Genomic DNA, 23,739 nt, shown 5'->3' on the forward strand with positions numbered 1-23,739 from the left:
CTACCAGGGTTATAACATGTATAGTGTAGTCCTCTGTATCTCAGCTGGTAGAGGATGGTACTACCAGGGTTATAACATGTATAGTCGTCTGTATCTCAGCTGGTAGAGCATGATACTACCAGGGTTATAACATGTATAGTGTAGTCCTCTGTATCTCAGCTGGTAGAGCATGGTACTACCAGGGTTATAACATGTATAGTGTAGTCCTCTGTATCTCAGCTGGTAGAGCATGGTACTAACAGGGTTATAACATGTATAGTGTAGTCCTCTGTATCTCAGCTGGTAGAGCATGGTACTACCAGGGTTATAACATGTATAGTGTAGTCCACTGTATCTCAGCTGGTAGAGCATGATACTACCAGGGTTATAACATGTATAGTGTAGTCCTCTGTATCTCAGCTGGTAGAGCATGGTACTACCAGGGTTATAACATGTATAGTCCTCTGTATCTCAGCTGGTAGAGCATGATACTACCAGGGTTATAACATGTATAGTCCTCTGTATCTCAGCTGGTAGAGCATGGTACTACCAGGGTTATAACATGTATAGTGTAGTCCTCTGTAGCTCAGCTGGTAGAGCATGGTACTACCAGGGTTATAACATGTATAGTGTAGTACTCTGTATCTCAGCTGGTAGAGCATGGTACTACCAGGGTTATAACATGTATAGTGTAGTCCTCTGTATCTCAGCTGGTAGAGCATGGTACTACCAGGGTTATAACATGTATAGTCCTCTGTATCTCAGCTGGTAGAGCATGATACTACCAGGGTTATAACATGTATAGTGTAGTCCTCTGTATCTCAGCTGGTAGAGGATGGTACTACCAGGGTTATAACATGTATAGTGTAGTCCTCTGTATCTCAGCTGGTAGAGCATGGTACTACCAGGGTTATAACATGTATAGTGTAGTCCTCTGTAGCTCAGCTGGTAGAGGATGGTACTACCAGGGTTATAACATGTATAGTGTAGTCCTCTGTAGCTCAGCTGGTAGAGCATGGTACTACCAGGGTTATAACATGTATAGTGTAGTCCTCTGTATCTCAGCTGGTAGAGCATGGTACTACCAGGGTTATAACATGTATAGTGTAGTCCTCTGTATCTCAGCTGGTAGAGCATGGTACTACCAGGGTTATAACATGTATAGTGTAGTCCTCTGTATCTCAGCTGGTAGAGCATGATACTACCAGGGTTATAACATGTATAGTGTAGTCCTCTGTATCTCAGCTGGTAGAGCATGGTACTACCAGGGTTATAACATGTATAGTGTAGTCCTCTGTATCTCAGCTGGTAGAGCATGGTACTACCAGGGTTATAACATGTATAGTGTAGTCCTCTGTATCTCAGCTGGTAGAGCATGGTACTACCAGGGTTATAACATGTATAGTGTAGTCCTCTGTATCTCAGCTGGTAGAGCATGGTACTACCAGGGTTATAACATGTATAGTCCTCTGTATCTCAGCTGGTAGAGCATGATACTACCCGGGTTATAACATGTATAGTGTAGTCCTCTGTATCTCAGCTGGTAGAGCATGGTACTACCAGGGTTATAACATGTATAGTGTAGTCCTCTGTATCTCAGCTGGTAGAGCATGATACTACCAGGGTTATAACATGTATAGTGTAGTCCTCTGTATCTCAGCTGGTAGAGCATGGTACTACCAGGGTTATAACATGTATAGTGTAGTCCTCTGTAGCTCAGCTGGTAGAGCATGGTACTACCAGGGTTATAACATGTATAGTATAGTCCTCTGTATCTCAGCTGGTAGAGCATGGTACTACCAGGGTTATAACATGTATAGTGTAGTCCTCTGTAGCTCAGCTGGTAGAGCATGGTACTACCAGGGTTATAACATGTATAGTGTAGTCCTCTGTATCTCAGCTGGTAGAGCATGGTACTACCAGGGTTATAACATGTATAGTCCTCTGTATCTCAGCTGGTAGAGCATGGTACTACCAGGGTTATAACATGTATAGTGTAGTCCTCTGTATCTCAGCTGGTAGAGCATGATACTACCAGGGTTATAACATGTATAGTATAGTCCTCTGTATCTCAGCTGGTAGAGCATGGTACTACCAGGGTTATAACATGTATAGTGTAGTCCTCTGTATCTCAGCTGGTAGAGCATGGTACTACCAGGGTTATAACATGTATAGTGTAGTCCTCTGTATCTCAGCTGGTAGAGCATGGTACTACCAGGGTTATAACATGTATAGTGTAGTCCTCTGTATCTTAGCTGGTAGAGCATGGTACTACCAGGGTTATAACATGTATAGTGTAGTCCTCTGTATCTCAGCTGGTAGAGCATGGTACTACCAGGGTTATAACATGTATAGTGTAGTCCTCTGTATCTCAGCTGGTAGAGCATGGTACTACCAGGGTTATAACATGTATAGTGTAGTCCTCTGTATCTCAGCTGGTAGAGCATGGTACTACCAGGGTTATAACATGTATAGTGTAGTCCTCTGTATCTCAGCTGGTAGAGCATGATACTACCAGGGTTATAACATGTATAGTATAGTCCTCTGTATCTCAGCTGGTAGAGCATGATACTACCAGGGTTATAACATGTATAGTATAGTCCTCTGTATCTCAGCTGGTAGAGCATGGTACTACCAGGGTTATAACATGTATAGTCCTCTGTATCTCAGCTGGTAGAGCATGGTACTACCAGGGTTATAACATGTATAGTGTAGTCCTCTGTATCTCAGCTGGTAGAGCATGGTACTACCAGGGTTATAACATGTATAGTCCTCTGTATCTCAGCTGGTAGAGCATGGTACTACCAGGGTTATAACATGTATAGTGTAGTCCTCTGTATCTCAGCTGGTAGAGCATGGTACTACCAGGGTTATAACATGTATAGTCCTCTGTATCTCAGCTGGTAGAGCATGGTACTACCAGGGTTATAACATGTATAGTGTAGTCCTCTGTATCTCAGCTGGTAGAGCATGATACTACCAGGGTTATAACATGTATAGTATAGTCCTCTGTATCTCAGCTGGTAGAGCATGGTACTACCAGGGTTATAACATGTATAGTGTAGTCCTCTGTATCTCAGCTGGTAGAGCATGGTACTACCAGGGTTATAACATGTATAGTGTAGTCCTCTGTATCTCAGCTGGTAGAGCATGGTACTACCAGGGTTATAACATGTATAGTGTAGTCCTCTGTATCTCAGCTGGTAGAGCATGGTACTACCAGGGTTATAACATGTATAGTGTAGTCCTCTGTATCTCAGCTGGTAGAGCATGGTACTACCAGGGTTATAACATGTATAGTGTAGTCCTCTGTATCTCAGCTGGTAGAGCATGATACTACCAGGGTTATAACATGTATAGAATAGTCCTCTGTATCTCAGCTGGTAGAGCATGATACTACCAGGGTTATAACATGTATAGTATAGTCCTCTGTATCTCAGCTGGTAGAGCATGGTACTACCAGGGTTATAACATGTATAGTCCTCTGTATCTCAGCTGGTAGAGCATGGTACTACCAGGGTTATAACATGTATAGTGTAGTCCTCTGTAGCTCAGCTGGTAGAGCATGGTACTACCAGGGTTATAACATGTATAGTGTAGTCCTCTGTATCTCAGCTGGTAGAGCATGATACTACCAGGGTTATAACATGTATAGTGTAGTCCTCTGTATCTCAGCTGGTAGAGCATGGTACTACCAGGGTTATAACATGTATAGTGTAGTCCTATGTATCTCAGCTGGTAGAGCATGGTACTACCAGGGTTATAACATGTATAGTGTAGTCCTCTGTATCTCAGCTGGTAGAGCATGATACTACCAGGGTTATAACATGTATAGTGTAGTCCTCTGTATCTCAGCTGGTAGAGCATGATACTACCAGGGTTATAACATGTATAGTGTAGTCCTCTGTATCTCAGCTGGTAGAGCATGGTACTACCAGGGTTATAACATGTATAGTGTAGTCCTCTGTATCTCAGCTGGTAGAGCATGGTACTACCAGGGTTATAACATGTATAGTGTAGTCCTCTGTATCTCAGCTGGTAGAGCATGGTACTACCAGGGTTATAACATGTATAGTGTAGTCCTCTGTATCTCAGCTGGTAGAGCATGGTACTACCAGGGTTATAACATGTATAGTATAGTCCTCTGTATCTCAGCTGGTAGAGCATGGTACTACCAGGGTTATAACATGTATAGTCCTCTGTAGCTCAGCTGGTAGAGCATGGTACTACCAGGGTTATAACATGTATAGTGTAGTCCTCTGTATCTCAGCTGGTAGAGCATGGTACTACCAGGGTTATAACATGTATAGTGTAGTCCTCTGTATCTCAGCTGGTAGAGCATGGTACTACCAGGGTTATAACATGTATAGTGTAGTCCTCTGTATCTCAGCTGGTAGAGCATGATACTACCAGGGTTATAACATGTATAGTGTAGTCCTCTGTATCTCAGCTGGTAGAGCATGGTAATACCAGGGTTATAACATGTATAGTGTAGTCCTCTGTAGCTCAGCTGGTAGAGCATGGTACTACCAGGGTTATAACATGTATAGTGTAGTCCTCTGTAGCTCAGCTGGTAGAGCATGGTACTACCAGGGTTATAACATGTATAGTGTAGTCCTCTGTAGCTCAGCTGGTAGAGCAGGGTACTACCAGGGTTATAACATGTATAGTGTAGTCCTCTGTATCTCAGCTGGTAGAGCATGATACTACCAGGGTTATAACATGTATAGTGTAGTCCTCTGTATCTCAGCTGGTAGAGCATGGTACTACCAGGGTTATAACATGTATAGTGTAGTCCTCTGTATCTCAGCTGGTAGAGCATGGTACTACCAGGGTTATAACATGTATAGTGTAGTCCTCTGTATCTCAGCTGGTAGAGCATGATACTACCAGGGTTATAACATGTATAGTGTAGTCCTCTGTATCTCAGCTGGTAGAGCATGATACTAACAGGGTTATAACATGTATAGTGTAGTCCTCTGTATCTCAGCTGGTAGAGCATGGTACTACCAGGGTTATAACATGTATAGTGTAGTCCTCTGTATCTCAGCTGGTAGAGCATGGTACTACCAGGGTTATAACATGTATAGTGTAGTACTCTGTATCTCAGCTGGTAGAGCATGGTACTACCATGCTGGTAGAGCATGGTACTACCAGGGTTATAACATGTATAGTGTAGTCCTCTGTATCTCAGCTGGTAGAGCATGGTACTACCAGGGTTATAACATGTATAGTGTAGTCCTCTGTATCTCAGCTGGTAGAGCATGGTACTACCAGGGTTATAACATGTATAGTGTAGTCCTCTGTATCTCAGCTGGTAGAGCATGGTACTACCAGGGTTATAACATGTATAGTGTAGCATGTATAGTCCTCTGTAGCTCAGCTGGTAGAGCATGGTACTACCAGGGTTATAACATGTATAGTGTAGTCCTCTGTATCTCAGCTGGTAGAGCATGGTACTACCAGGGTTATAACATGTATAGTGTAGTCCTCTGTATCTCAGCTGGTAGAGCATGGTACTACCAGGGTTATAACATGTATAGTGTAGTCCTCTGTATCTCAGCTGGTAGAGCATGATACTACCAGGGTTATAACATGTATAGTGTAGTCCTCTGTATCTCAGCTGGTAGAGCATGGTAATACCAGGGTTATAACATGTATAGTGTAGTCCTCTGTAGCTCAGCTGGTAGAGCATGGTACTACCAGGGTTATAACATGTATAGTGTAGTCCTCTGTATCTTAGCTGGTAGAGCATGGTACTACCAGGGTTATAACATGTATAGTGTAGTCCTCTGTATCTCAGCTGGTAGAGCAGGGTACTACCAGGGTTATAACATGTATAGTGTAGTCCTCTGTATCTCAGCTGGTAGAGCATGATACTACCAGGGTTATAACATGTATAGTGTAGTCCTCTGTATCTCAGCTGGTAGAGCATGGTACTACCAGGGTTATAACATGTATAGTGTAGTCCTCTGTATCTCAGCTGGTAGAGCATGGTACTACCAGGGTTATAACATGTATAGTGTAGTCCTCTGTATCTCAGCTGGTAGAGCATGATACTACCAGGGTTATAACATGTATAGTGTAGTCCTCTGTATCTCAGCTGGTAGAGCATGATACTAACAGGGTTATAACATGTATAGTGTAGTCCTCTGTATCTCAGCTGGTAGAGCATGGTACTACCAGGGTTATAACATGTATAGTGTAGTCCTCTGTATCTCAGCTGGTAGAGCATGGTACTACCAGGGTTATAACATGTATAGTGTAGTACTCTGTATCTCAGCTGGTAGAGCATGGTACTACCAGGGTTATAACATGTATAGTGTAGTCCTCTGTAGCTCAGCTGGTAGAGCATGGTACTACCAGGGTTATAACATGTATAGTGTAGTCCTCTGTATCTCAGCTGGTAGAGCATGGTACTACCAGGGTTATAACATGTATAGTGTAGTCCTCTGTATCTCAGCTGGTAGAGCATGGTACTACCAGGGTTATAACATGTATAGTGTAGTCCTCTGTATCTCAGCTGGTAGAGCATGATACTACCAGGGTTATAACATGTATAGTGTAGTCCTCTGTATCTCAGCTGGTAGAGCATGGTACTACCAGGGTTATAACATGTATAGTGTAGTCCTCTGTATCTCAGCTGGTAGAGCATGGTACTACCAGGGTTATAACATGTATAGTGTAGTCCTCTGTATCTCAGCTGGTAGAGCATGGTACTACCAGGGTTATAACATGTATAGTGTAGTACTCTGTATCTCAGCTGGTAGAGCATGATACTACCAGGGTTATAACATGTATAGTGTAGTCCTCTGTATCTCAGCTGGTAGAGCATGGTACTACCAGGGTTATAACATGTATAGTGTAGTCCTCTGTAGCTCAGCTGGTAGAGCATGGTACTACCAGGGTTATAACATGTATAGTGTAGTCCTCTGTATCTCAGCTGGTAGAGCATGGTACTACCAGGGTTATAACATGTATAGTGTAGTCCTCTGTAGCTCAGCTGGTAGAGCATGGTACTACCAGGGTTATAACATGTATAGTGTAGTCCTCTGTATCTCAGCTGGTAGAGCATGGTACTACCAGGGTTATAACATGTATAGTATAGTCCTCTGTATCTCAGCTGGTAGAGCATGGTACTACCAGGGTTATAACATGTATAGTGTAGTCCTCTGTATCTCAGCTGGTAGAGCATGGTACTACCAGGGTTATAACATGTATAGTGTAGTCCTCTGTATCTCAGCTGGTAGAGCATGATACTACCAGGGTTATAACATGTATAGTATAGTCCTCTGTATCTCAGCTGGTAGAGCATGGTACTACCAGGGTTATAACATGTATAGTGTAGTCCTCTGTATCTCAGCTGGTAGATCATGGTACTACCAGGGTTATAACATGTATAGTGTAGTCCTCTGTATCTCAGCTGGTAGAGCATGATACTACCAGGGTTATAACATGTATAGTATAGTCCTCTGTATCTCAGCTGGTAGAGCATGGTACTACCAGGGTTATAACATGTATAGTGTAGTCCTCTGTATCTCAGCTGGTAGAGCATGGTACTACCAGGGTTATAACATGTATAGTGTAGTCCTCTGTATCTCAGCTGGTAGAGCATGGTACTACCAGGGTTATAACATGTATAGTGTAGTCCTCTGTATCTCAGCTGGTAGAGCATGGTACTACCAGGGTTATAACATGTATAGTGTAGTCCTCTGTATCTCAGCTGGTAGAGCATGATACTACCAGGGTTATAACATGTATAGTATAGTCCTCTGTATCTCAGCTGGAACTACATGGCTGTAAGATGCTTTGGATAAGTGTCAGCTAGATGGCAGACATTATATTATCAGACATTATATTATCAGATATTCTATTATCAGACATTATATTATCAGACATTATATTATCAGATATTCTATTATCAGACATTATATTATCAGACATTATATTATCAGATATTCTATTATCAGACATTATATTATCAGACATTATATTATCAGATATTCTATTATCAGATATTCTATTATCAGATATTGTATTGAGACCCAGGTCTCTTTTACAAATAAAACCCATTACTCTGCTGTTCTGTTCTTCAGTCCTGGTCCTGTGCACATGTTTTGTTCCAACCCCGCACTAACACAGCTGATTCAACTTATTAGACTTATCGTAACGACCTTGATTACGCGGAACAGGTGTATTAGTACTGGGCTGGAACAAAACCAGTCCCACCCTGACAGTGCCCAGGTCCAGGGTTGAGGAGAGCTGCTTTACTGCAGCGTGGGTTTACGAGCCAGTGTGGGTGACGGCATGTCTGTTTTCTGCTGTAGACAACCTCTGGGTTGTAAAAATGTCATAACAGACAACTCAACCTAGGCTAGGACTGCTATACTACTGTGTTGTTTAGAAACAGACTGACACCCAGGCTATACTACTGTGGTGTTTTAGAAACAGACTGACACCCAGGCTATACTACTGTGGTGTTTAGAAACAGACTGACACCCAGGCTATACTACTGTGGTGTTTGAGGGGATGAGGGGGAGGAGATGAGGGGGAGGAGATGAGGGGGAGGAGATGAGGAGAGGAGATGAGGGGGAAGAGATGAAGGAGAGGAGATGAGGGGGAGGAGATGAGGGGGAGGAGATGAGGGGGAGGAGATGAGGAGAGGAGATGAAGGAGAGGAGATGGGAGAGTTGAGGGGGAGGAGATGAGGGGAGGAGATGAGGGGGAGGAGATGAGGGCAGGAGATTAGGGGGAGGAGATGAGGGGAGGAGATGAGGGGGGGAGATGAAGGAGAGGAGATGGAGAGGAGATGAAGGAGAGGAGATGGGAGAGTGGAGGGGGAGGAGATGAGGGAGAGGAGATGAGGGAGAGGAGATGGGAGAGTTGAGGGGAAAGGAGATTATGAGGGAGAAGATGAGGGGGAGGAGATGAGGGAGAGGAGATGAGGGAGAGGACATGAGGGGAGAGGAGATGGAAGAGTTGAGGGGAAATGAGATTAGGGGGGAGGAGATGAGGGGGGAGGAGATGAGGGAGGGGGGAGATCAAATCAAATCGAATTTATTTATATAGCCCTTCTTACATCAGCTGATGTCACAAAGTGCTGTACAGAAACCCAGCCTAAAACCCCAAACAGCAAGCAATGCAGGTGTAGAAGCACAGTGGCTAGGAAAAACTCGCTAGAAAGGCCAAAACCTAGGAAGAAACCTCGAGAGGAACCAGGCTATGAGGAGTGGTCAGTCCTCTTCTGGCTGTGCCGGGTGGAGATTATAACAGAACATGGCCAAGATGTTCAAATGTTCATAAATTACCAGCATGGTCAAATAATAATAATCACAGTAGTTGTCGAGGGTGCAACAAGTCAGTACCTCAGGAGTAAATGTCAGTTGGCTTTTCATAGCCGATCATTGAGAGTATCTCTACCGCTCCTGCTGTCTCTAGAGAGTTGAAAACAGCAGGTCTGGGACAGGTAGCACGTCCGGTGAACAGGTCAGGGTTCCATAGCCACAGGCAGAACAGTTGAAACTGGAGCAGCAGCATGGCCAGGTGGACTGGGGACAGCAAGGAGTCATCATGCCAGGTAGTCCTCAGGCATGGTCCTAGGGCTCAGGTCCTCCGAGAGAGAGAAAGAGAGAATTAGAGAGAGCATACTTAAGTTCACACAGGTCACCGGATAAGACAGGAGAAATACTCCAGATATAACAAACTGACCCTAGCCCCCCGACACATAAACTACTGCAGCATAAATACTGGAGGCTGAGACAGGAGGGGTCAGGAGACACTGTGGCCCCATCCGATGATACCCCTGGACAGGGTCAAACAGGCAGGATATAACCCCACCCACTTTGCCAAAGCACAGCCCCCACACCACTAGAGGGATACTTCAACCACCCACTTACCATCCTGAGACAAGGCTGAGTATAGCCCACAAAGATGAGGGGGGAGGAGATGAGGAAGGATATGAGGGGGGAGGAGATGAGGGAGGGAGGATATGAGGGAGGGGGGATATGGGGGAGGGAGGAGATGAGGGGGAGGAGATGAGGGAGGGATGAGATGAGGGGAGGAGATGAGGGAGGGGGGATATGAGGGAGGGATGAGATGAGGGGAGGAGATGAGGGAGGGGGGATATGGGGGAGGGAGGAGATGAGGGGAGGAGATGAGGGAGGGAGGATATGAGGGAGGGATGAGATGAGGGGAGGAGATGAGGGAGGGAGGAGATGGGGGAGGGAGGAGATGAGGGAGGGAGGAGATGAGGGGGAGGAGATGAGGGAGGGAAGATGTGATTGGTTGATCCATGTGTTCTGTCTTCTCTCCCAGCCCAGAAGCTCTGTCAGCCATTCGTCAACCCGTTTGAAGGCGGACAAAACCTCACAGACTCTTACAGACACCTTTTAAGTAAGAACAGTTACACTAACTAAAACACTTATCATCGTTATCTTCATCATTACCATTGTCATCAAATGATTACCACCTTTTGGCCAGTATTTGGCTGTGTGTAAATGTAACATATATTGGTGAGTATTTAGCAGTGTTTAAATGTAAGATATATTGGTGAGTGTTTAAATGTAATAACTCTGAGTTATTTAGCAGTATTTAAATGTAAATGATATTGCTCATTATTTTTCAGTGCTTCTGCAGCAGGTTGTTGGAGGTATTCATTGTTGTTTATTATCATTAATCAGGCTCCTGTAGAGGTATTGGCTGGTTATTGATAAAAAACAACATTTTAGCAGATGTTCTTGTCCAGAGCCACTTACAGTTAGTACATTCATCATCAGATTGCTAAGTGGGACAACCACATACTGAGCCTTCAGAAAGTATTCACACACCTGGACTTTTACCACATTGTGTTGTTTTACAGCCTGAATTTAAAATGGATTACATGGAGATGTTCTTGTCACTGGCCCGACACACAATACCACATAATGTCAAAGTGGAATTATGTTTTTCGATTTTCTTTACAAATTATATCAAAATGTAAGGCTAAAATGTCTTGAGTCAATAAGTATTCAACCTCGTTGTTATGGAAACGCCTAAATATGTTCAGGAGTAAAAATGTGATTAACAAGTCACATAATAAGTTACATGGACTCAGTCTGTGTGTAATAATAGTGGTTAACATAATTTTTGAATGACCATCTCATCTCTGTACCCCACATATACCATTATCTGTAAGGTCCCTTAGTCGAGCAGTGATATACAAACACAGATTCAACTACAAAAACCAGGAAGGTTTTCCAATGCCTTGCAAAGAAGGGCACCTATTGGTCGATGGGTAAAAATGATAAAAGCAGACATTGAATATCCCTTTTGAGCATGGTGAAGTTATTAATTACACTTTGGATGGTGTATCAATACACCCAGTCAATAGAACTAATTTGCCGGAGAGGAAGGAAACCACTCAGCGATTTCACCATGAGGCCCATGGTGGCTTTAAAACATGGCTGTGATAGAAGACAACTGGGGATGGATCAACAACATTGTAGTTACTCCACAATACTAACCTAAATGACAGATTGAAAAGAAGGAAGTCTGTACAGCATAAAAACATGGATCCTGTTCGCAACAAGGGCCTCCCGGGTGGCGCAGGGGTCTAGGGCACTGCATCGCAGTGCTAGCTGCGCCACCAGAGTCTCTGGGTTCGCGCCCAGGCTCTGTCGCAGCCGGCCGCAACCGGGAGGTCCGTGGGGCGACGCACAATTGGCATAGCGTCGTCCGGGTTAGGGAGGGTTTGGCCGGTAGGGATATCCTTGTCTCAGTATGTAAATGTAATAAAATGTATGCACTCTACTGTAAGTCGCTCTGGATAAGAGCGTCTGCTAAATGACTAAAATGTAAATGTAAATGTAAGGAACTAAAGTAAAACTGCAAATAATGTGGCAAAGAAATTATCTTTATGTCCTGATGTTTGGGGCAAATATGGAGAGTGGTACTGAGTACCACTCTCCATATTTTCAAGCATAGTGGTGGCTGCATCATGTTATGGGTATGCTTGTAATCGTTAAGGACTGGGGAGTTTTTCAGGATAAAAAAAATAACAAAATGGAGCTATGCACAGGCAAAATCATAGAGGAAAACCTGGTTCAGTCTGTTTTCCACCAGACACTGACTTGAATTCACCAATAACCTCAAGGCCAAATCTACACAGGAGTTGCTTACAAAGAAGACAGCAAATGTTCCTGAGTGGCTGAGTTACAGTTTTGACTTAAATCTACTTGAAAAGCCATCGCAAGATGGGAAAAAGGTTGTTGAGCAATGATCAACATCCAATTTGACAGAGCTTGAAGAATTTTGAAAAGAATAATGGGAAAGTATTGAACAATCCAGGTCTGGAAAGCTCTTAGAGATTTACCAAGAAACACTCACAGCTGTAATCGCTGCCAAATGTGCTTCTACAAAGTATTTTTTAAATTAAATGTTCTTTTATTGGACCTTTATTTAACTCGGCAAGTCAGTTAGGAACAGATTCTTATTTACAATGACGGCCTACCAAAAGGCAAAAGGCCTCCTGAGGTGACGGGGGATTAAAAATAAAAATACATTAATTAAATGTATATAGGACAAAACACACATCACGACAAGGGATCACTTGAGTCTGCAAGTGTTTTGGTCAAAAGGAGCATTGATGTCCCATCTGACACTTTTGCGAGCATTGTCTCCCGCGACCTGTCTTGTAGCATCGTCTCCCGCGACCTGTCTTGTAGCATCGTCTCTCACGACCTGTCTTGTAGCATCGTCTCCCGCAACCTGTCTTGTTGCATCGTCTCCCGCGGCCTGTCTTGTAGCATCGTCTCCCGCGACCTGTCTTGTAGCATCGTCTCCCGCAACCTGTCTTGTAGCATCGTCTCTCGCGACCTGTCTTGTAGCATCGTCTCCCGCGACCTGTCTTGTAGCATCGTCTCCCGTGACCTGTCTTGTAGCATCGTCTCCCTTGACCTGTCTTGTAGCATCGTCCCCGCGACCTGTCTTGTAGCATCGTCTCCCGCGACCTGTCTTGTAGCATCGTCTCCCGCGACCTGTCTTGTAGCATCGTCTCCCGTGACCTGTCTTGTAGCATCGTCTCCCGCGACCTGTCTTGTAGCATCGTCTCCCGCGACCTGTCTTGTAGCATCGTCTCCCGTGACCTGTCTTGTAGCATCGTCTCCCGCGACCTGTCTTGTAGCATCGTCTCCCGCGACCTGTCTTGTAGCATTGTCTCCCACGACCTGTCTTGTAGCATTGTCTCCCACGACCTGTCTTGTAGCATGACTCACTTGCTATGAAACATGGGTACTGGGGACCAGTAGCAGACACAGACACACACTCTGATAGACAGTGAGAAAGTTGTAAAAACAAAACGACATCTCTCTACTCATGCACAAAATATGTATAAGTATATCGGTCGACAGGGATTCCATCAGCTGAGTTAGCTTGTTGTAGCCTGTCTTCTGCTAGCTAGCTTCACTGACAAACACAGCCAACTAATGATGTTGGGCACTGCACTGATAAACAGCATGCAGCTTGTTACTTATTTAGGATAGCTTGACAGCTTGCTGATGAATTTGTAGACATGTTCCCAGCAGTCAGTCCGTACTACAGCCTGTTTCCAAAACACCACTCTGTAGAGTCTAATTTAATGGATTAACAAAGCACTACTCTGTAGAGTCTAATATACTGTCTTAACAAAACACCACTCTGTAGAGTCCAAATACTGGCTTAACAAAACACCACTCTGTAGAGTCCAATACACTGTTTTAACAAAACACTACTCTGTAGAGTATAATTTAATGGATTAACAAAACACCACTCTGTAGAGTCCAATACACTGTTTAAAAAAAACACCACTCTGTAGAGTCCAATATACTGTCTTAACAAAACACCACTCTGTAGAGTCCAATATACTATCTTAACAAAACACCACTCTGTAGAGTCCAATATAGTGTCTTAACAAAACACCACTCTGTAGAGTCTAATATACTGTCTTAACAAAACACCACTCTGTAGAGTCCAATATACTGTCTTAACAAAACACCACTCTATAGAGTCCAATATACTGTCTTAACAAAACACCACTCTGTAGAGTCTAATATACTGTCTTAACAAAACACCACTCTGTAGAGTCCAATATACTGTCTTAACAAAACACCACTCTGTAGAGTCCAATATACTGTCTTAACAAAACACCACTCTGTAGAGTCCAATATACTGTCTTAACAAAACACCACTCTGTAGAGTCTAATATACTGTCTTAACAAAACACCACTCTGTAGAGTCCAATATACTGTCTTAACAAAACACCACTCTGTAGAGTCCAATATACTGTCTTAACAAAACACCACTCTGTAGAGTCCAATATACTGTCTTAACAAAACACCACTCTGTAGAGTCTAATATACTGTCTTAACAAAACACCACTCTGTAGAGTCCAATATACTGTCTTAACAAAACACCTTCTGTAGAGTCCAATATACTGTCTTAACAAAACACCACTCTGTAGAGTCCAATATACTGTCTTAACAAAACACCACTCTGTAGAGTCCAATATACTGTCTTAACAAAACACCACTCTGTAGAGTCCAATATACTGTCTTAACAAAACACCACTCTATAGAGTCCAATATAGTGTCTTAACAAAACACCACTCTGTAGAGTCAGCTAACATTACAAACTGCAAAAGGTCTCTCCAGAGAGGCCCATAGACCCATCCCTCATACAATAAGATGACGAGGATTCTTTAAAAGGGAACTGGCCTCCCTTTGTGATGCAGACAGTGGAGGTGGGCAAACCCATTACTCATAATGTACAAGAGAAAATGAACAGAGGCTCAGTGTTTGCCTCTCTGGGCAGTTTGTGAACTTAGCTGATATTTACAGCTGAGGCTGCTGGCGCCTTTATTCGCACTCCTGGTATACGTTCCAAAATGGCACCCTATTCCCTATATAGTGCACTATTTTAACCAGGGACCATAGGGCTCTGGTCGGAAGTAGTGCACTATATAGTAAAAAGTGTGCTATTTGGGATGCACCCGTCACACAGGAGGATCCTTTAAAAGCAGTAGATAGTGACTGAACCCCCAGTGACACGCCTTAATAATACAACTCCTCTTTCCTGAGCTCACATCATGTGTTTCTATTGAGTTATTGATCCAGGGCTCCCTGTCTATAACACCTACAACAGCCCTGTCAAAACCAAGGACCTTTACAGACCAGAGTTTTCAAGGCAAGAAACACAGTCTGAAGATGAAGATGAAGAAGATGAGGAAGAAGGAGAAGAAAATTCCCTTGTTTTCCAGAAATCCTGTTTTTTAGGATTCCCTGATTTCCTGATTATTCCTTCGTAATTCCATGGCTCGGCGCCATTAGCTTCTCCTCCTGGTCGATGGTGCCACCGTACGACAGGGAGTCACACAGCTCCTGCACTGCCACGTAGACGGAGAGGAGGGACAGCTGTCTTCACAGAGCGCACGCTGCCTGAGCTGCAGATCGATAGCTCTTCTCTATTTCAACCATTCTATATTTATGATGTACTACATTAAGTGACTTGCTAAAAAAGATCTGAAGAGCGGCACATGTCCTCCTCTACACAAAGGAGGAGATCCTTTTTGATAACTTAAATTGGACGATAGTTATCTCAACTTATTAGTATTTTATATAACTTAAATTGGACAATATTTATCTCAACTTTCCAAAGGTTTGCTTAGATGATAACAAAACATTGTGCTAACTTATTTGTAGACGTTTTCTGAGGCCTTTTGACACGGTTTACCATCACATTCTCATTCAAAAGGCTGACTAAAAAAGGCCTGGATCAGCCTTCTTGCAAGTGGTTTGAGAATGATCTGTCAAATAGGACACAATGTGGGATTTTTAAGTGTGTCAAGTTTAGTTTCCTGGATATTAAAGAAGGTGTACCGCAGGGGTCTGTATTGGGACCTGTTATCTTTACTATTTATATCAATAACATTAGTCTATCTGTTAAACATTTTTATATTTATCTGTATGCAGATGACACTGTGATGTATGCCATTGACCTAACTGTTGCCCAGGCTATAATAGAGTTGCAAGCTGACCTTGTTACCTCACAGAAAGCCCTGGTTGATTTAAAAATGTGTACTTAATGCTGGAAAGGCTAAAGATGGACTACATATGTATTCATTGGATGCTTCTCCCATCGATCAGGTTTCCGCTTATACATATGTGGGTATTTGGTTTAACAAAGATTGCATGTTTACATTTTTTTTGGATTATCTAGTTATAAAGCTCAATTTTCAAGTGGGCTTGATTTAAAGAAAAATACATCTTGTCTCTCCCTAAATAGCAGGAAGCTATTCAGTCTACTTTCCTGCCAGTTCTTGACTAAGGTGAAACTATTTATCAGATTGCAGCAGCCACTACTCTTCAACCATCGGATGCTGGCCTTCTAGCATAGAGCCCTTTGCTTTATGACAGGTGACAGTTTTAAAACCCACCACTGCATCCTGTATCAAAATGGTGGCTGGTCCTCATTAAAGTCCTGTCGATGACTTTATTATTCCCTTTAATGCACAAGCTTTTGACTAACTTCCCTGTTAAAATATAAAAACAGTACATTAGTCAACAAGCTTTGTTAAGAATGAGTTGATTCATCTACCCCTTGGTTGGTACATTAGTCAACAAGCTTTGTTAAGAATGAGTTGATTCATCTACCCCTTGGTCGGTACATTAGTCAACAAGCTTTGTTCGGAATGAGTTGATTCATCTACCCCTTGGTCGGTACATTAGTCAACAAGCTTTGTTCGGAATGAGTTGATTCATCTACCCCTTGGTCGGTACATTAGTCAACAAGCTTTGTTAAGAATGAGTTGATTCATCTACCCCTCGGTCGGTACATTAGTCAACAAGCTTTGTTAAGAATGAGTTGATTCATCTACCCCTCGGTCGGTACATTAGTCAACAAGCTTTGCTAAGAATGAGTTGATTCATCTACCCCTCGGTCGGTACATTAGTCAACAAGCTTTGCTAAGAATGAGTTGATTCATCTACCCCTCGGTCGGTACATTAGTCAACAAGCTTTGCTAAGAATGAGTTGATTCATCTACCCCTTGGTCGGTACATTAGTCAACAAGCTTTGTTAAGAATGAGTTGATTCATCTACCCCTTGGTCGGTACATTAGTCAACAAGCTTTGTTAAGAATGAGTTGATTCATCTACCCCTTGGTCGGTACATTAGTCAACAAGCTTTGTTAAGAATGAGTTGATTCATCTACCCCTTGGTCGGTACATTAGTCAACAAGCTTTGTTAAGAATGAGTTGATTCATCTACCCCTTGGTCGGTACATTAGTCAACAAGCTTTGCTAAGAATGAGTTGATTCATCTACCCCTTGGTCGGTACATTAGTCAACAAGCTTTGTTAAGAATGAGTTGATTCATCTACCCCTCGGTCGGTACATTAGTCAACAAGCTTTGTTAAGAATGAGTTGATTCATCTACCTCTTGGTTGGTACATTAGTCAACAAGCTTTGTTAGGCTAGCGCTGCTTCTTATTCCCCTTGGTCAGTACTTAGTCAACATCGTTTCGACTGGGTGGTTCGAAAGCGGGTGGAAATACACTGGGGGGATGGTTAGCTACTCCACTCGCTACTAACTCAACGGAGACGTGCTCTATGTAGTCAATAGGATGTAGTCTAAGGCTATCTGAACAGGATGTAGGGGAAAGCGTTCTGGATGTGGTCTATCTGGACAGGATGGAGGGGAAAGCATTCTGGATGTAGTCTATCTGGACAGGATGGAGGGGAAAGCATTCTGGATGTAGTCTATCTGGACAGGATGGAGGGGAAAGCATTCTGGATGTGGTCTATCTGGACAGGATGGAGGGGAAAGCATTCTGGATGTAGTCTATCTGGACAAGATGGAGGGGAAAGCATTCTGGATGTAGTCTGTCTGGACAGGATGGAGGGGAAAGCATTCTGGATGTGGTCTCTCTGGACAGGATGGAGGGGAAAGCATTCTGGATGTAGTCTATCTGGACAGGATGGAGGGGAAAGCATTCTGGATGTGGTCTATCTGGACAGGATGGAGGGGAAAGCATTCTGGATGTGGTCTCTCTGGACAGGATGGAGGGGAAAGCATTCTGGATGTAGTCTATCTGGACAGGATGGAGGGGAAAGCATTCTGGATGTGGTCTCTCTGGACAGGATGGAGGGGAAAGCATTCTGGATGTAGTCTATCTGGACAGGATGGAGGGGAAAGCATTCTGGATGTAGTCTGTCTGGACAGGATGGAGGGGAAAGCATTCTGGATGTAGTCTGTCTGGACAGGATGGAGGGGTAAACATGCATCTCATTGATCTGAGTTAGAATCAGGCTCCTTCCTCCTTCCCCTTTCCCATGTGATTACTATCCTGCAATAACCTGGTTATCAGACCATGCTGGGTCATTTATCCAACATTGAACTCTCTCTCTCTCTCGCTCGCTCGCTCGCTCGCACGCACGCACGCACGCACGCACGCACGCACGCACGCACGCACGCACGCACGCACGCACGCACACACACACACACACACACACACACACACACACACACACACACACACACACACACACTTCAGTGCTCAACCTCTCCCTCAGCTCTCTTCCTCCCCATTGATTGTGTGGTCAGATGCCGTCACCCGTGGAGTAATGTAAGTTACACATTAAGTCTCTGAGCAAACAGCTTTCTTTACCAACGGCGCCAGCTCCTCCCCTGCCTCCCCACCATGTTACTGGAAAGGGAGAAGGACGGATGGAGAACGGAGGGAACCTGTGTGAATGAGTCAGAGGGTTGTATAACTGTAGACTATGATTTCCTGCTGAGCACATATCTTCAATTTATTGGTGTGTGTGTGTGTGTACGTGTGTGTGTGTGCATGCATTTATGTGTGTGTGTGTTTGTGCGTGTCTATTGCGTAGGTAGAGGAGGACATTATCAGTGTGATATGCAGCAGCTGTTTGGGATCAGAGTTCTCCCACTGAGAGACAAAGGATGCTGATTGGTGCCAGTCTAGGGCTGATTATCAACTTATGTTTACCAAGGATCACAGGTGCATAATTGAACAGGTACTGGTCACTCAGGCTCTGTGGCCAAAACACTTAACCATTCGTTTCGTAAGGAATCTGATGCCCCTCTGCTTGGCACTCAGCATAAAAAATTACCCTTCACAGTCATTCTTATTCCCATGTAAAACAGCATGTTTCGTGACAGACACATTACCCATAATACCCCCCCCCCCTCCTGATAAATGCTCAGAATAGAAAGAAAAAAATTACCAGGAAGTCTGAAAACACATATTGAGTGGGCGGGGAGCTAGTATGCTGAGTGGGCGGGGAGCTAGTATGCTGAGTGGGCGGGGCGCTAGTATGCTGAGTGGGCGGGGCGCTAGTATGCTGAGTGGGCGGGGCGCTAGTATGCTGAGTGGGCGGGGCGCTAGTATGCTGAGTGGGCGGGGAGCTAGTATGCTGAGTGGGCGGGGAGCTAGTATGCTGAGTGGGCGGGGAGCTAGTATGCTGAGTGGGCGGGGCGCTAGTATGCTGAGTGGGCGGGGAGCTAGTATGCTGAGTGGGCGGGGAGCTAGTATGCTGAGTGGGCGGGGAGCTAGTATGCTGAGTGGGCGGGGCGCTAGTATGCTGAGTGGGCGGGGCGCTAGTATGCTGAGTGGGTGTGGAGTTCAGTGAGATTGAAAACACCTGTGTCAAGCAACATGGACTCAGTGAGCAGTGTGATTATCTCAAGCAAATTCTCTGCAACCTCAAACAACATCTAATCCTGTTACACATCACATCCTCACATATACTTTGACTTGCTCGCCCAGATGGAATTGTCAGCACTGTTTATCAAGATAGCTTGCTAGTTATTCTTGGACAATATCTGTTAGGGTACAATTCATAATATATGTATATACACACACACACACACACACACACACACACACACACACACTGAACAAAAATATAAACGAAACATGCAACAATTTCATAGATTTTACTGAGTTACAGAGTTTACTACTGCTGATAACTGGTGTACTGCTACTACTGGTAGGTAGCACCCTGCTCCCTACACCCTATACACTATACCCTACACCCTATACCCTACACCCTATACCAGTGGCGTGCCGTGGGCCTGGGGCCTGGGCCTTCAGTGAGGTATTACACAGTCCCACCCGAATTAATCCACCTCTTATTACCATCATTATGATGCCATGGCTCTAGACACTATACATTTAGACAGAAACGCAGTATAACCAGGCGTTGCGTCACCTTGAAATTGACAAATTGACATTTTTGGGTAAACAGTGTTTACCCAAAAACATGACACAATCAATGAGTCTTTTCAATATTTCCCTTCACCTTTTCATTGTGCAGCTCCGTTGCCCTGCGCGCGTGTTCTTTGAGCTGTAGATCCACTCCTGTGTCCCCAAAAGTTTTCAAAAGCACCATTGCTTGTTAGTGCCCAGCCGTACGTTGGTGTCTCGTTGCTGCCTTGGTTAGACAACTCAAGTTTGCAAAGCCAGTGTGGCTCCAAACACCAAATCGATCACTTGCAAATAATAGGCATTCCCAGCAGTACAGTTTGCAGTGCTTCTCGGAGCCAAGGAGCCATTGACAGCGCTCGTAGTTGAAACTTTGAAAGTGGCGAGCGAACGAAGCCCTTTCCCGCCTGTGACAGGCTTTGTGGCGTCGGGCGACCTCTCCTTACAATGTCTAACTTTTCTTGAAAAGTTCGTCTTGAGAATGGCGTTATAATTATATCCTCGACCAAATCGATATCTTCTCCTCCTTCCGCCATTGTGGGTTGAAAAAACAGCTTAGTAGTACGCGAATTAATTCGTTTATCAAATTCAGTTTCCTAGATCTCCATAGGACCTGCCTCTCAATATTGGTAATCCAATCAAAAGACGTGCACGCACTACGCCTGCTAGCTGGCTCCTGTGTAACACTGGAGCCAGCCAGAAGGCGTACAATAGCCAACTCTAAAGCTGATTGGTTGACACTAAATTTTCATTTCCATTCACTATAAGCGACAAGCGCCCGCACTGTTGATTCTGAAGGCCTGAGGGCAGATTTTAGACCCCTGGCAACACATGATGGCTGAATATGTTTGGATAAAAGATCTAACATAAAGACAAGCCCTCCAAATCTCAACCTGGGGCTGGAAGCAGTGCAACCAAGAGGAAAGCTATGAAATGAAGAGTATAACTCTTACTCTGGGGAATAATTTAATACATATTTGTGGGAAAATATATTGAAAAAAAAATTATATTCTGATGATGTTTAGGCCAGCAGAGAAGGCCTTGCAGGCCCTGACGGCCCACCACTGCCCTATACACTCTTACCAACAGAGCTTACCTACTACTGCTGATAACTGGTGTACTGCTACTACTGGCAGGTAAGCACCCTGCTCCCTACACCCTATACACTATACCCTACACCCTATACCATACACCCTATACACTCTTACCACCAGAGCTTACCTACTACTGCTGATAACTGGTGTACTGCTACTACTGGCAGGTAAGCACCCTGCTCCCTACACCCTATACACTATACCCTACACCCTACACGCTATACCCTATATCCGGTTGGACGTAGTGCCAAATTCTCTAAAACGGCTCTGGCGGACATTCCTGCAGTCAGCATGCCAATTGCACGCTCCCTTACAATTTGAGACATCTGTGGCATTGTGTTGTGTGACAAAACTGCACATTTTAGAGTGGCCTTTTATTTCCCCCAGCACAAGGTGCACCTGTGTAATGATTATGCTGTTTAGTCAGCTTCTTGATATGCCACACCTGTCAGGTGGATGGATTATTTTGGTAAAGGAGAAATGCTAACTGACAGGGATGTAAGCAAATTGGTGCACAACATTTGAGAGAAATAACACGTGACCAACACTTTACATGTTGCGTTTATTTATTTTTTCAGTATATACTGTATATAACAGCCTTCCAAAAAAAACGATAAAGGCTTAGAGCTGAAAATGTGATGGTTTTATGAATGAAGGCTTAGAGCTGAAAATGTGATGGTTTTATTAATGAAGGTTTAGAGCTGAAAATGTGATGGTTTTATGCATGAAGGCTTAGAGCTGAAAATGTGATGGTTTTATGCATGAAGGCTTATAGCTGAAAATGTGATGGTTTTATGAATGAAGGCTTAGAGCTGAAAATGTGATGGTTTTATGAATGAAGGCTTATAGCTGAAAATGTGATGGTTTTATGAATGAAGGCTTAGAGCTGAAAATGTGATGGTTTTATGCATGAAGGCTTAGAGCTGAAAATGTGATGGTTTTATTAATGAAGGTTTAGAGCTGAAAATGTGATGGTTTTATGCATGAAGGCTTAGAGCTGAAAATGTGATGGTTTTATGCATGAAGGCTTAGAGCTGAAAATGTGATGGTTTTATTAATGAAGGTTTAGAGCTGAAAATGTGATGGTTTTATTAATGAAGGTTTAGAGCTGAAAATGTGATGGTTTTATGCATGAAGGCTTAGAGCTGAAAATGTGATGGTTTTATGAGTGAAGGCTTAGAGCTGAAAATGTGATGGTTTTATGAGTGAAGGCTTAGAGCTGAAAATGTGATGGTTTTATGAATACAGAAGCATTTTTCTTACCTTCCACAAAACTCTGGCGAAGGCCAAGGGGTGACTGCTCAAAGAGGAAAATCATTGTTTCTGTTTTCACCTGCAATACCATCATTCAGATGGGCCAGTGCTAATATGATCGTTGAATACGACCTTCATTGAATACAACCTTCCGTTGAATACGACCTTCCGTTGAATACGACCTTCCGTTGAATACGACCTTCCGTTGAATACGACCTTCCGTTGAATACGACCCTCCATTGAATACGACCCTCCATTGAATACGACCCTCCATTGAATACGACCCTCCATTGAATACGACCCTCCATTGAATACGACCCTCCATTGAATACGACCCTCCATTGAATACGACCCTCCATTGAATACAACCCTCCATTGAATACAACCCTCCATTGAATACGACCCTCCATTGAATACGACCTTCCAAGAGTGGCTGGATTGTTTTCTCACTTCAGTGTGATACACCAAGAAAAGAGGGTTCCTCCAGGGTTCTAATGGATGGTTCTATGTGAAACCATATTGACTCAAAGAACCCCATGTGGCCTTCACTGGTTCTTTGCTCTTTAGTGAGTGAGATGGTCATTCCATAATCTGTGGTGTTGTGAGTGAGAGAGTCATTCCAGTTGGTCTAATCTGTGGTGTGATGCCATTACATGTTTTATGACCATGGCCAGTGATGGTGTCTTGTGAAAGACTCACGTACTGTATGGCCTTGTGTCTATTGAGAGCTGATGTCTCAATCAATGGTTCTCAATTATCTCTTCAGGGTAGTTATGGGAAAATTAAGCTTCCTGAAGTATTTCCATTCCAATAGGTTTGTTACTCAGAGCTTCATTATCCGTTCCCGATGCACATCAGTGACATCTGCGGCTCAGCAACAAATAGCAGCGTGTGATAATCAGAGTTATTTTTTTCCTTAATCAAAACTCTGTGGTGTTGTAAATTGTAAAAACTCTGTAAATTGTTGTCTTTTGCAAGCCTACAGTCTGTTGGATTGGCAGATTCACGTTTTACATCATTCTTCCCTTGTTGTCTTCAACTTTACTATGGTTCTAAAACACAATCTATGGTATTATTTTAGGATGATGACATTTTTATTTTATTTTTTACAATCGCTAGGTCCCATTTCTCAATACTCAGGTCACTGTTTTCAAAACTCTTCACACTGTTCTC

At 43.6% G+C, this 23,739-nt stretch overlaps 1 protein-coding gene across 1 annotated transcript in view; it reads left to right on the forward strand.

The window, feature by feature from the left end:
• LOC120044113 (transmembrane protein 114-like) overlaps window positions 1–23,739 on the forward strand; it is a 52,475-nt gene that overhangs the window by 12,571 nt on the left and 16,165 nt on the right. The window contains exon 2 of the mRNA XM_038988703.1: window positions 10,294–10,371. Coding sequence (XP_038844631.1) covers window positions 10,294–10,371 — 78 coding nt within the window. The remainder of the gene's footprint in view (window positions 1–10,293; window positions 10,372–23,739) is intronic.

The sequence above is a fragment of the Salvelinus namaycush genome, chromosome 3 (assembly GCF_016432855.1).
Source record: "Salvelinus namaycush isolate Seneca chromosome 3, SaNama_1.0, whole genome shotgun sequence".
NCBI lineage: Eukaryota > Metazoa > Chordata > Actinopteri > Salmoniformes > Salmonidae > Salvelinus > Salvelinus namaycush.